This window comes from Limanda limanda, chromosome 2 (assembly GCF_963576545.1).
Source record: "Limanda limanda chromosome 2, fLimLim1.1, whole genome shotgun sequence".
NCBI lineage: Eukaryota > Metazoa > Chordata > Actinopteri > Pleuronectiformes > Pleuronectidae > Limanda > Limanda limanda.
In genome coordinates this window covers 16,603,237-16,617,853 of record NC_083637.1, presented here as the reverse complement: position 1 = coordinate 16,617,853, position 14,617 = coordinate 16,603,237, and the positions used below count along the sequence as shown (strand labels likewise).

The window sequence follows — 14,617 nt, the reverse complement described above, 5'->3', positions numbered from 1 at the left end:
GAGCACAGAAAGAAGAAAAAGAGACCGTTTTGATACACGTACAACTCAACTCTTTGGGAGGAAAATGTTAGGGGTTAGGATTCTCCGAGGAGGTGTTGTTTAGTGCTCGGTCCATGATCAGCGGGGGAAGCAAATGGAGTGTGTTTTGTTTTTTTGTTAAGTGACCATATTTTCTCTAGGCAGACAGAAAAGAACAATGTGCGTGTTCTGAAAGTTACTGAGGCACAATAACATGTCCTCAGAGTATACGCACACACTGCTGGTGAAGATAAAAAAAGACACAGGCGGTTAAAAAATTTAGCATGAACATTTTGTTTGTTGGGGTGGTTTAAAAAGAAGTGTTCCAGAGACGTTTTCATGGAATGTTGTCAAAGCAGCTTCATCCTATTTGGGATGGACGGTTAGTTAGCATGACAATGGGAAAGAAAGAAGGACAGACAGACAGGAAGAAAGAAGAAAGAAAGAGAGAAAGAAAGAGAGAAAGACAGAGAGAAAGAAAGAAAGAAAGAAAGAAAGAAAGAAAGAAAGAAAGAAAGAAAGAAAGAAAGAAAGAAAGAAAGAAAGAAAGAAAGAAAGTGATGATAACACAGAAAAAGGAATTTCCATGGTGGACCAACTAAGACCAACTAACTTGACAAACGGCGATAGCCGCGGTACACTGATACACGGTAGGCTGAAAAGGGAAACAACAGCACGTTAAACCTGTTTATAGAAACACAACTAATACACACACCCAGCCACATAGTGTACTAGTGTGTCACTGTGTATACGAGTGTCCAGTCTACCTGGAGTCTGGAAGTTGATCCTGCGGAGCTCCACAGGATCAGTGGGGTGGTGAGACGACATGGCTTTGCTGCAGGGGAAACTTCCCTTCCTGCCTTCAGCCTCGGCTCGTTTCCTGGAACAACACATCAGCAGAGTTAACGTACATGCACCTCAACCTGATTCATCATCTTTTACTGCATGGAAAAAATGTACCTGTGAGATTTGTAAACTTGATCATTTGCTTATATCCAATAACCCCAGAAATCTCTGTATGTCAAACGCTCACCTCAACACTGTTAATGTTATCGGCTTCACACTTGGCATGTGTATTGCCAAGGGCCCGAGGTGCAGTGTTGAATTCGGTGATATTTGAACGCTTGATACTTTCAATCTTTCAATATGATTAAACTTTGAATAAACACGAGCCCAGGCGCTGTAGTAGCAGCGGCCGGGACGCATCAACTTAAGTGACATTGTTGATCACGACCACAGCAACAACAAATACATTTTCCAGTTCTGGATTCTGCGTACTGAGTCGAGCTTCTCCAAACTTTGTGCAGCAGCAGGGGTGCAGCTTCAGGGTTCTGTTGTCACAGGCCGAACAACAGCCCACTCTGAACAGGCACTGCACTAGTTGTAATTAATTGTCCACATAATATGAATGTTAAACGTAAAACAGTTACTTTAACATTTACAGGGAGAGCTGTGATTCTGAGGAAATTGGTTTAGTGTTGCAGCTCTCTTTATGTTAATGACCGACCCATTGTCGGACGGGGGTGCGTATCTGTTTGTGTTTAAAGTCTCCTCTGGAGTTAAATGTGACATTAAAAGCAATCAAAGTGAAAAACCTCCTGCAGCGCAGTGGGCACTGTTTCTTACACTGAATATTTACAATGTGCTTAAAGGCCTGCATCAATTATCCAGTGCACTGGCTAAATCGTCTACACCTTCCAGTGAGCAATTTATCCAATACACTCTATGCTATTACGCAGTCATTAAAGAAACATCACGGTAATCCTCACTCTATTGGGATCTATTACACAAAGTATTATTTGCAAAGGATTTTCAAGAAAATGCCCCGTTAGGGCAGAGAAAATGCTAATAAGTAGTGTTTGTTTACCTGTCAGGTTGGCTGGATCCAAACAGGGACAGAGGCGGATAAAAGAACAGACAGGGATGAATAACATTAGTGTCCAATCAGAAAAAATCAGGGGCTGAAACAAAGCTGAAGCGATCAGTCCTTCTATACTTCTCAATTAAAAATAATCACTTCTTTATTCCGTATGTTAACTATATAATACAGAACCTCCTGAGCAGTGCATATAAATCACAATGAGAAAATAACTGAATCCCAACACAAACACTGCCGACATATTAGCACACCCTCATTGTGACATCCACTCCATAACAACAAGCTGCAGACTATCACAAAGTGCAATTCAGCTACAAGTGAGACATTAATGGCCGCGCACCACCAGAGGTTACACCGGGGCTTGTGAACTTGAGATTATTAGCACCAAGGTTGACAGTTTTGCTACGCCACATCAGCCACAGCGATTATTCATGTGCATTAACGAAGCTGATTATCATGATGATCGTTATCATGAATAATGCTGATGGGTGATAATGGCATCTTTCCGCTGTCAGCCCTGTTCGCTCCCTGTGTATAGATTTAAAAGCAAGCTACACAGAAAACTTCTAAAAAGGCTAAATTCAGCCATGATGACTCACAGATTGGGAGGTTAATTGCCCTTTTGTGTCAGTGCCGAGGAGCAATAAATATACTTTATTGTTAAGCGTATGTTCCATAAATAATGGAGACGCGTCATTCTGTCTTGCTTATTCCTGTCTGATGTCTGAGTCATTGACAAAAGGTTTGGGATTTAAAGGGTAATTCAGATATTTTCAAGCTGGCCCCCTTTGTTTATAAACGTGTGTAAACCAATGGTGCTTAGAATGAATAGGTTCAGTAGATTACCTCCACCGGCGGCTATATAGGAGACCAAGTGTGACACTGTGAGTTTGACTTTGTTCATACCTCTTGAAGAGGAGAATGGCGATGACAATGCAGACGATGAAGATGACAGCCAGCACAGGCCCCACCACCCACAGCAGCCCCTCCTCTTCATCAACTATCGGCTTTGGGTCCACATCCAGTGAGGTGACGGGGTCAGAATAAGGGCTAGTGGCAAACATGGTCTGCAGGAAGACATGGTTTCCAAATATAAATTTGACAGAAGTGCATTTAGACGGATGACATATGCTTGTGTGTGTGTGTGGGTTTGTTTTGACTCACATTCTCGGAGAGGTCGAGCAGTGCGAGCACAAAGAACACATACTCCTGTCCGTTCTGCAGTGGGCGGTTGCGGAAGTCACCATAGTTTCGTCCATCACCCAGTGTGAACTCCAGGGGGAGGGTCTTAAAGTTGGCAGTGACATAGGCCCTGGGTTCTGATTGGCCCGCCTGTCTGCGGATGCGAAGGGCGTGACTGATACTCGTCCTGTTGATCTCCTTTAGGAGCTGAGTGGAGAGAAATTGAAAAGTTGACGTGGAGAAAGGAAGGATGAAGCAGAAAGGTGATGGGCTATTAGAAGTCATCATTATCCATTTCATTCATGCCAGCTTTAAAAAAGTGCAGCATTAACAGATACTACAATTCAACAATGAATTAATAGGATATATCCAAAGCAATTAAGTCCTTTTTTCTGCAGTTGTAATATTTTCATTTTTATTCCTTAGCTTATGGGCGTTATGGAGCGGTATTATCTGAGCGCAAATTTAATCAGCAACCAAATTGCTACTTAAGAAAAAGGCAGGAAGTAGAATTAGATGGGAAATGAAATTAGTGTTTTGAACAGACAATGCTTAGCCAGTCACCTTGAGCCAAAAGACATTCTTTTGTTTAACCAAGCCGTGTTATAGGACTATGCCTCTACATTTCCTTATCCCATTTAATTCTGATAAACTCTATTTCCCTCAACATCACTTTTACTATTAAATGACCATAATTTAACTGTTTATCGGTGTCAGACTCCTGCATGTCTTACCTCATCCATGTTCATCTGATCAGGCTCCTCCCAGGGATTCAGGAACTTCCCTCTCTGCTTCTTCAGAGGCAACACCACCACATAATAACCCCTGGAACACAGCATGCATGCACTGACTTCAGACTCAAAGAAATAAACCATCATCTAGTCCTTTCTCCAACGTTTAACACCAATACTCTGACATCCAGAGCAGTTTCTCAAAGAAACTTAGTGTGGTGTGGTGCAGTGACTACTTTTAAGAGGCTAAGCAGTCTTTATTACTGTGGCACATTCAAAAAGGACTTATGTTGTTCATTTAAACTTAAATCAAACATGGCAGTCAACAGAAAAAAATATTGAAGCCCTACTCCCGTCTTTATCAACCACCCACAAACAACTGATAAGGTAAAAAAGGTATAAAGGGTCAAAATCACCGCCCTGCACCCATAACCCGGAAAAAGTAACAAAACAAATATTTGTGGCCTGAATAAGTAATTCCCAACACAGGCTGAATATTAAATTTGGCTCCTACAGCTGGTTTGATCTCTTGATACCGTCCATATGTCCACATGTCTCTGAGTAGCTCTTATTCCCTGAAAGTTAGATCTAAAGATTGATACAGATCTCATGTCTGTACAGTTTATGTGAATACACCCGCAGCAGCCTCTTACCTTAGCATTTATAGCCTACTACAAACAGAGGGGAACACTATAAAGGCTTTATCTCTTTTATTTAGTTTGCTTAATTTAGATGTTTAATCACTGACCTTGAAGGCAGATTTGGTTACCTTCAGACAGAACTTGCTGTTTCAAGCGCCAGGCTAAGTTAACAGGCTGCTGGCAGATGCTTCATATTTCCGTACAAACACGAGAGTGGAATCAATCTCCTCATAAGTCAAACGCTGTGGTTGGTTTTGGAACACGGAGCCATGTCTGAAGCTGTGTGTGAAACACAGACACTAATATCACTGGAGTTTTCAGTTGCAGTCAGGGCACAGACACCGAAATCCACCATCCACCTCACAAGATGACTCACTTCACTGCTCCATGTTGACACTAATGCGTTCACTGAGCTGACTGTGTGGTGTACTACAGTAGAGTATTTTCCTTTAGATCCAATGTGAGAAATATGAACTTGTATCAAACAAAATAAACCTATATTGGTTGAATCTGTCAAGTTTAGACTTGAGTTGCTTTCAGAAATTACACAGAAATCTTCCACACAAAAAAGACGCAGGCAAAGATGTCAACTTGGAGAGTGAGAGTTTTTTGACGATAGAAGCCAATGCTGCTGTCGATGTGCTGCAAACGAAAACATGTGATATTCGACGTGGACTTTATACCTCATGTGCCACCTCCTGCATACTCTACCAGGCTGCCCCCCCCCCCCCTCGCCTGTGAATGAGTCTGACTCAGACAATATTTTGCTTCATATGTGAAAGGAAAGGTCTGAAAATAGCTTAAGAGAAGAGAGATATGTTTTTTCCAAACAACTTTAAAAACATATAGTTTGTGTTACTGTATGGGAACAAAGTCACCTAAGCAGTTTAAATACTGAAAATGAAAGAGCACATCTCTGAGGCGACGGAGACAAACTACAGGACAGTGGCTGTGAGTTGAATGCTGAGTGATTCTGAAGGACCGCTTCCTCTTGGTGTCAATATTTGTTCTTGGTTATAAAAAAGCAGATAAGATTATCAGCTCTGTGCTTTCATTTGGCCGAGAGTGGGAGTTCTCAGACTTAATTGCTTTGCTGCCAGCTCAGATGAATCACTCCTGATGGACCGATACAGTAAATGAAGAGCCTCATCCGTAGCAACTAGTGACATTACATCAAAGGGTACAGAGCAATTTGACGACAACACACGCGCGCCTATTCATCAAATGAAACACACATTTTCACTAACATCCATCACACTTGTCTACCGTCTCTACCTGACTTTAGCCGTGGTCTGCACGGTGGGGAGCTGCACAGTCACCATGCCGTCTGCGTTGGTTTTCCCCACCACGGTGGGCTTGGTCTTGAGGATGTCGGGGGCCGTGGTGGCGGTGACGCGGTGCTGCAGCCCCCCGGCGCTGTTGGCCCGGTTGGTGAGCAGAAAGGAGTACAGAGTGTTGGGCTCCAGGCCAGTGATCAGCTTCTGAGTCTGTTTTCCATCCACTTCAACCGACTGGCCCTTTCCGTACAGGATCTGTCAAATCCCAAAGAGAAAGTTAATGCTACGTAAGGCTTAAACACACAATACAGCAGAAACAGCTCCTGTTTGTAACTGATTGGAGCAATTGTTTACCTCCACAGAGAAGACCAGACATTTATATGATTATCAAATATTGTCCTTTGCTTTACTTCTCCCTGTTTTATATATTTATATATTGGATTTTACTTTAGCCTGACGCCTCCCCAACAGTAAAAAGCCTTACAGCAGTTGAAAGAGCATAATCCTTTCATGTCTCTGCAGGCTGTACCATAGATTCGATTTCATGAAATGTGCTAGTAGTTACTACTGTGTTGGGGATTGGTTAAGATGAAGTCTCCATTCAGAGGAAATAACAAAAACAATCTTAACATGACTACTAGTGACTTTGTGATCTTCTCCCTCCCATATGGTAAAATACTGAGATGTTTCAATTATACTTCAAGTGTACGTTGGACCAAAAATCGTCTCCGTGGACCGCTCTACATTGCAATAAACTCCTACAGAAGTACGAACAACCGGGTTTCTTTGAGTAAATCATTTTAAACACCACCAGTGAATTTCTTTTCTTCATCAGCTATAGTAAACACGGTGACTTACAGTGAAGGGCTGTGCAGGGTTCTTGTCTCGGATCTCCCAGGAGAGAAGGACGGAGTTCTTCATGGCTGCTTTTACTCTGAAGTTGGTTGCAAAAACTAAGGTACAACAAAAATAGAAGAAAGAAACAAAGATTATAATTTCTCATTTAATCTCTGTGCTGAAACACAGCGGCCTTACCTGTTTACCATTCTCTAGTGCCAGTCTCAAGTTAGCTATCCGTTCTTACACAGTGAGTGGGCCTGGACAGGGACACTAAAGCCCATGACTCTTACCTTGATTTAGGAAAATGACGTTGGGATTAAGACTACAGTGACAAGACAACGAAAAAGGACACTTAAGATGTTGCCGTCAGGCGTTGTGTGTCTGAGTGTGAGTGAAAATGGGACGGTATGTGCACAGTTGTGCGGTTAGGGAAGCATGTCTTGGATCCTGAGCAATGAAGATGGGTTGTGAGCAGCTTGAGTGTGAGTCCTACCTTGGTCCAGCCGCTGCGTCCTAAACTGGACACCAGGGCTGTACGGCCCAGGGCCGACAGCTGTGAACGCGCACGCCCTGACATCATACACAGTATCGGCACTCAGAGCCTCCAACAACACACTCGACCCTGGAGCGGTCACCATAACTTCAGAGGCGTTCCCTCGACTGTTTATATCTTTATACAGCACCGAGTACTGCGTGATTTTCCCGTTTTGCTCGATAAGAGGGACTGATTTCCATGTCAGTCTGAGAGAGGTGGCAAAGGCCTCATCAAAGTTTATATCTTCTGGGTATCCACTTGGGGCGTCCTCTGGGGTGGTCACCTCTTTTTCCGCCTCCTCCCCGTAGCCCATTTTGTTTCGGACAGAAAGTTTGAACACATAGTTTGCTCCCTTGTGGATGTCTTGGGCTGTGTAGCGGTTCTCCTTGGTGGGAAACTCCACCACCGTGAAGGGGAGGACGTCTATGCGGCCAAAGGTGAGGCGGTACCCGAGGAGCGGGGTGGGCGGGTTTGGGGGAGGGTGCCACTGAAGGAGAGCGGTACCTGAATTAGTGGCACTCACCAACAGTTTGGGCTTCTCAGGCACTAGAGAGGGAAACAGAGGGTCAGGGCAGAGAGAATAATGAAGAAGAGTTAATAAGAGAATCATTTCAAAGCACATTATTCATAACCTCAAGCAAAACTGCCAAAACAAGATTTGATATAGTGAGAAATAAACAAATTCAGTGATTTCATGGCCTTTAATGATTACCTCACCAAGGAGGTTATGTCTATATCTGATTTTGTGCGTATGTCTGTTAGTTAGCAGGATTCCACAAAAATAACTGGACAGATTCAATAGTGATGTTTGCTTGTGTTGCTTTATGTTTTTGGTGCAAGACTTTGTGTGGACACACTTACGTGGCATGGCAGTGCAGACTGTAACAGGTTTGCTGCGAGCACCATCGCCTTTGGCAGTGTAAGCCCCGACTGATACTGAGTAGCCAGTGTCTGCCTGCAGGTCTCCAAGAGCGACGCTCTGCAGGACAACAAAATGCAATCAGCTGCACAGTCACTGACACAGGTCCCTGGCTGGTCTGTGTACCTTTTTTTTTACAGTCAGGTTTTTTTTCTGAGGCCTGGCATTGAATTTTCAAATTATTTGTCTTTCGTTCATTGCTCACCTAGCAGCTGCTTTGGGGAAATTTACCAGAGATTTGGCTTCATCTCAGCATTCGAAACAACCCTTAAATAATCTCAACAAAATATAGGCTATCATTCCCCACACAAACTGTAATTTAACTAAATACACACTGAAAACTAATTTACATTATCAATATCCACGAATTGCTCATATCTTTAGTACTTTCCCAGCGTCCTTCATTAAAAATTTTTTTTGAAAAGGGACCCCCTGCTGGGTCTTCTGATTTTAAGCCCTCGCTCTGGTTCCTGGGAGATTCTAAAGCTACGGTCTCTTAAGTATGACTCATCTACTCTTTATGCTTTGTTATTAGTAAATGATAGCTTAAAGGTTTTACTCACATATTCAGTTGAGTCATCGTATTCCCACTGAACGGTGGTGCAGCACAGAGACAAGACAAAAAAGCAGAGAAACACACAAATCTTAATATTTGGGATAAAATCGAAATCTTAATTTCTCTTTTTTCTGTAGTCGCATGCACTGAGTGCCGCAGAACATAGACCAGTTTGAAATGATCAGCTGTATTGTGCAGGTAGCCTATAAATAGACATTGTTCATTATTATCTATCCTGGACAGACATATAATAATGACAGGTGCCATGTAAAGGCCAGAACAACACTGGATGTGAAGCTACAGCCAACAGCCAAAACTGAAGTATAAAAAAATGATTACGTTAAATAGATATTACCGGTTTATTAAGCTTGCGTTGATGAGCTGCTCTGTTTATTACTCTAATATGCCTTAGTTTTAATTATATTTACTCAATCCAATCAATCAATTAAACAATTTAAATGATAATTTCTAACTCAAAGAGTGAGAGAGTAAAATCTGGCAAAATGCTTATCTTATCTATAGGAAAAACCAGACGGGCCACATGCTGGCTCTCTAAACCCATGTGTTGGCAGCAAACTCACATCTTTGCTTTAGTTAAACTACAGTTAACAATAAACAATAAGCTACAATAAAATATGCCTTGAGTATTACTAGCCCTTTAATTAGAGAGTGTATATGTTAGTGTTACCTGCGAGTCCTCCATGAGGATGTCCTTGATGAAGGGCTGTCCCTGAGGCTCGCCGTAGTTCATCCTCACAAAGTGGACTTGGTAGCCTCTGATCTGACCGTGCTGCCGCTCGGGGGCCGGTGCTCGCCATTTCACCCTAATGGCCGAGGCGTTCACAGTCTCTCCCTCAACCCCTCGTGGAGGACCACTTGGAACTAAAAATGCATTTTGGGGATAGAGGTCAAGGGTCACAGATGATGGGAACTCAATCCTGTAATGTAAAGGCCTTTTTTTTCCTTATCAAAAAATAGATTGGTTTAGGGGCCGATACTCAAAAATACTCAAAAGCTGGAAAAATTTTAAAAATACGACCCTCCAAAAAGTCTAAAACTTGATGTCTCGGAAAAAAGTCAAAATAGTAGACAAAAAAAAAATGAGAGTGCTTGAGGAAAAACATGGAGGAAAAAAGCAGTGGAGGATAAGAAGCAAATGTAGAGAAAGATAAGAATGGCAGATAGAAAGGGATTTGTTGCCAGGGGAAGATTAACAGTGGCAGGCAGTCAGAGAGAAAATACTGTTATCGACACAAAAGACAAAAAAGAAACTCTCTCTTGTGCTGCCAAGAACCACACTTCTCATAAAAATAAAAACAAAATACTGAAAGGACAAAATACTCCAGCCACCTCTTGGTATCTGACCCACCCACGCATGGGCACTCTTAGGGAGCTGGAGCCAGAAAAAATTCTTAGTGGAGAGCTTGCGATAAAGGGATATTAACAATGAATATTTATATATAACAAAACCACTGATAATCTTACAAATAGCTGTCGGCACAATAAAATACACTGATTAAAAGTCAGCAAGGATAGTTGTTGAGGAATTGGAGGGGCGGAGAGTCAAAAAGAAAATCCAAGGTGAGGAAAGGCCAAGGTAAAGCCACAGCCAAAGGGTTTGCTGAGGTTTTTGTGTTAGTGGGGAATATTGTTATGCTAAGACGGGGGAAATCCCAACCACCACTTTTCCCAAAGATTGTAGGAGAGAAGGTCAAGTTTGGGAGAAAAGAGGTAGATGAAAAAGAGGATAAAAATGGCTGCTGGGGAAAAAAGGGTTGCGAGAGAAAGCAGCGGTGGAGGAGTGTAGCAGGAGGAGGTTTTCCAGTTGTTGCTGCTGGATATGAAGGAAGAGGTTTCCCAAAACTGGAGGGTCTGACAATGCATCATCCGCTTAGACTGCAGCTCAAGAATAGACACAATGCTTTAACTGGCAGGTGGAGGCAGGTTGGGGTTAGTTTGAGCTCATTACTGCTATGTTAGTGACCATTGTTAGTGGGGCGGAACCATCGTAACACAGGCATGGGGGTTTGTTATGGAACATACCATCCTCCTCGGTGCGGATAAGCAGCTGTAAACTTTCCGGTCCGTCCCCGGCTTCCGTCTGTGCTCGTATCGTTACGCCGTACTCAGTCCATTTCTCCAGGTTGTCCAGGAGATAGGGGGAACTTTCCGGAGGGATACCGTCAACCCTTTTGGACGTTTTGTTGCCCTCCGTGGTCGAGTGCTGGATGGCGTATCCGGTAATTATGCCGTTCTGAAACTCCAGGGGAGGCGGGGCCCAACTTACCAGGATGCTGGTAGAACTGGGAGTGGTGCACGTGATGTCCTGGGGAGGTGCCGATGGAACTGATCGGCCAGTTTCAAGGAAGCACAGCAGTGGAAGGGGGCATTGTTCGGGTAAATGTTATTTGGTTGTGTGTGTGCGTGTCGTGATTGGTGGGTGGAGAAGTGAGGGAGTGAGGTTTGCCGTGGAGGAATGGGGATGAAATTGAGCGGACGAGAGACAGAGAACAAAAGACAAAGAAACATAAAATGAAAACAAAACACTAGAGGAACTGAAGACACGCACGAAAAAAATGACCCTGCGACTTGAAGGCAAGATGGCCGAACAAAGATACTTAATGATGGGTGCCATCTTCTGCTCCGGTTGATTAATGAAAACGAATGAATGGCTTAAAGAGAGGCAGTACAACAACACTGACTAACCTTTAACACACAGACATACCTGCACATAACTTACTTGTCCTTACAGCCTACCCAAGCCTCAGAGCTTGATCCACAACCGCTCGCTTGCCTTGTTCTGACTGAATCTCTCACAGACCTCAGGTTGATTACCAGCCAATCAAGTCTTGCTTTCTGCCATAATAGGTTTGCTCTCTAATGCATTTGCTGAAACATTAAGTTCTCGGTGTAATCTGGTGTCAGTTATTTGCTGGTATCAAATCTGAGGTCAGTTAAAGTCTGGATTCATTATGGCCCCTTTTGTGACAATGCAAAAATGTTGTATTACATTAGTTTGTGGTTCGTTTGTATTTTTTTGCGTCAATTGTCATTTTCGCGTTGTCACAATTGAAACCTCTCTCTCTCTCGGACTCACACACACACACACACTTGCACTCAGCACCATGTGCAGTTCGACCTACGCGTCTGTGGCGTGTCCATTGACACTTCGTTGGTATACGCCCCGATCCCGTGCTTGCTTTTGGCGGCCAGCTGGAAGGTGTAGGTGGAGAAAGGCTTCAGGTTCTTCAGCAGGTGGGAGGTGGTCGGCTCAAAGCTCATTTTCTTCTGAGGACAACAGGGAGAAGTTGGTGTGGGAGAAAACTCAAAAGAAAAAGTTTGCATCACCTACATGATGTTTAAAAATCAGTGTTGACTTTTCAGTTCACTTTTGATATCAACATCAATTCATCTTTCGGATGCGCGACCATCCTTCCAGTCTCACGTCTGTCCTTTTAATCTGCTATCATCCGTCCGACCACACTGGAATTTATTAGCCCAGCCAAACAGTCCTCCCAGCCACCAATCAAAAGTGATAAACGATGTCCCACACTTTATTCTTACCTCCTCTGAGTCATCGGCTCGTCTGTAGACCAGTTCGTACCCTGTGATCTGGTTGTCAGGGCCACCTTGGGGCGGGGCCACCCAGGACAACAGAATACTGGTCTCAGACTTGGCCTCACCCTTAAATTCTGAAGGTTGGGATGGAACTGTAGAGTTGTACAGGGAGAAAAAGGAGAAAAGACATTGCATGTGTATTTTCTGTCTTTTAGTCTTGCTCGATGCTTGCAGGAGGATGAGTCCAAACACGTTCTCCTACCTCCAGTCTTGGCTATAATCTGCAGATCCTGGGAGAGGGGTCCGTCTCCCACGGAGGTGAAGGCCAGCACTCTGATGTAATACGTCTTGTTGGGGGTCAAACCCTGGATGGTGATGAAGTTGGCGCTGCGCACCATCTGTTTCTCCCACTGCTCAAATACAGACATTGATGTAGGTCAACACTTAGATGCACTCGGTTGCAACAAAAGCAATCAGAAGTAACAACAAAACAAATGAAAGCATGCACACACAGACACACACCTGGTTGACTGACAGCGTGTTGTCCGAGGTGTAGTACACTCGGTAACCGACCACCTGTCCGTTAGGTTCCTCTGGTTCGTCCCAGTGGATGATTGCTGTGGTTGTGCTCAGCATACGACCCCGGACCTGCAGGGCAAACAGGGAGAACTTAAACAACCCTCTGATCATATACTGACATACAGTATTCTTATTGGAGAAAGTTTTGTGGAAATAAATTTTGAGAACCCAAAGCAACTAGAGGCTACAGTTAGAAAATGACAATGCTGAAACCAGGATTTATGTAACACGCTGCACTATCGCTCAAAAATAATAGGCAGCTAATTATATTGTATAACAGCCCGAGCTTGAGGTGAAGTTCTTCCATTTGAAAACAATTATAGCAGATTGATACAAGGGCTGAACAATGCAGGCAACTTGTTTCCAAACTGCATTCTTTGAAAACCACATTTTATTACTGTTCTAGGAAAATCACATTTTTGTGAATTTAAAGCATCATCATCCCAACCTGACGGGGGGGCGAGGAGGGGGCCTGCTCGGCCGTGCGAGCCTCCACTGCATCGCTGGAGGGGCCTTGGCCTATGGTGTTAACGGCTGCCACACGGAAGTCATAGTGGGAGTAAGGGCTGAGGCCGCCCACGCTGTAGCGTGTCGTGGCGATGCCATCAATCTCTTTGTAGGGGTCCTCCGAGCCTTTGGCACGGTGCTGAAGGGGAAGAAGAGAGAGAGGAAGAACATGTGTCTTTAAAGCTGCATTAGAGATCTTTGTAACTCTACATATAGCTCTATCTACGTGAATAAACATAATAGGAATACACCAATAAACTCAAATACACAATGCACTAATTTACAAACCAGGATTCATGCAAAACTGTGCTGTTTAAGCAGTTCATTTTTTACTTTTACATCTCAATTCAATACTCCTTGTGGGCAAATACACCAAAATTGCATTTGAGCAATTTGGTCAATTGGATTTCTATCAGGAAAAACAAGAGGCTCTTTCTTTACAGCTTGACCTAGTGATTTAAGTTGTTAATAAGTATTTAGTGTTCTAGTTTAGTTTTAGCAGTTTAAAGTGTAGTGTTTCAAAAAGCTGGGTTCAGGTGCACTAATGCTGTGTGGCAGCTGGTGCATACAGAGGACCTGTGAGCTGCAATTTAAGAATCCAAATAAACAACACATGCAAAAGGAGAAACAACTTCATGACACATGTTCAACAAATTAAACACACTGTACATACTGACCAATGTTCTAAATACTCACAACACAACCAAATACTTGCAACACAAGGGAATGTTTCAGGGGAAAACTAAAAATCTTATCTGGTATTTCACAGTGTTATTTGAGTGAGTATTTGGTTTTGTTCTTTGTGCTCATTTCGTTGAGTTGAGAGGATTTGGTTGTTTTGAGAGTACTATGTTGTGTTGTTAGTATTAAGTTGCATAGTGAGTATTTCATTGATTGGAGTGGATTTGGTTGAGTGTGAGAATTTGTTTGTGTTGTTTGTATTAAGTTGTCTTGTTACTAGTTCATTATGTTGAAAGTATTTGGTTGTGTTGTTAGTATTCAGTTGTATTGTAAGTTTTTCGTTGTCAGTATTTGGTTGTGCTGTTAGTATTAAGTTGCACTGTACATGTTTCGTTGAGCTGAGAGTATTTGGCTGTTTTGGGATATCTTGGTTGTGTTATGAGTTTAGCTGCGTGTTTTCTATTTACCGTGCATGTGTTGTCAAATTGAACGAGATATTTCCCCATTTGCATGTGTTCTGTCTATTTGCGTGTGTTTGAAGTTGTAGTTGCACCTGTATAATGTAGTAGGAGACGGGCTCAGCGTTGCCAGAATCCCAGGTGAGTGTGATGCTGGTTGCAGTTCTCTCCGTCACCACAGCGATGCCAGGAGCCTTCGGCAGAGCTAAGACGGGAGAAAGATAAAAATGTCACACACGATCCCTTTATATCCCTA

The 14,617-nt window shown here is 43.2% G+C and overlaps 1 protein-coding gene across 1 annotated transcript in view; it reads right to left on the bottom strand.

The window, feature by feature from the left end:
- Nucleotides 1-14,617, bottom strand: part of ptprdb (protein tyrosine phosphatase receptor type Db) — a 61,588-nt gene that overhangs the window by 17,071 nt on the left and 29,900 nt on the right. Inside the window, exons 7-24 of the mRNA XM_061086508.1 lie at nucleotides 14,457-14,566; nucleotides 13,164-13,361; nucleotides 12,659-12,784; nucleotides 12,399-12,546; nucleotides 12,143-12,288; nucleotides 11,722-11,866; nucleotides 10,622-10,924; nucleotides 9,267-9,460; nucleotides 8,586-8,612; nucleotides 7,965-8,082; nucleotides 7,062-7,649; nucleotides 6,587-6,681; nucleotides 5,727-5,983; nucleotides 3,814-3,904; nucleotides 3,062-3,286; nucleotides 2,804-2,964; nucleotides 1,886-1,897; nucleotides 786-898 (exon numbers count right to left, since the gene is read on the bottom strand). Of these exons, the coding sequence (XP_060942491.1) occupies nucleotides 786-898; nucleotides 1,886-1,897; nucleotides 2,804-2,964; nucleotides 3,062-3,286; nucleotides 3,814-3,904; nucleotides 5,727-5,983; nucleotides 6,587-6,681; nucleotides 7,062-7,649; nucleotides 7,965-8,082; nucleotides 8,586-8,612; nucleotides 9,267-9,460; nucleotides 10,622-10,924; nucleotides 11,722-11,866; nucleotides 12,143-12,288; nucleotides 12,399-12,546; nucleotides 12,659-12,784; nucleotides 13,164-13,361; nucleotides 14,457-14,566 (3,057 nt within the window). The remainder of the gene's footprint in view (nucleotides 1-785; nucleotides 899-1,885; nucleotides 1,898-2,803; nucleotides 2,965-3,061; nucleotides 3,287-3,813; nucleotides 3,905-5,726; nucleotides 5,984-6,586; nucleotides 6,682-7,061; nucleotides 7,650-7,964; nucleotides 8,083-8,585; nucleotides 8,613-9,266; nucleotides 9,461-10,621; nucleotides 10,925-11,721; nucleotides 11,867-12,142; nucleotides 12,289-12,398; nucleotides 12,547-12,658; nucleotides 12,785-13,163; nucleotides 13,362-14,456; nucleotides 14,567-14,617) is intronic.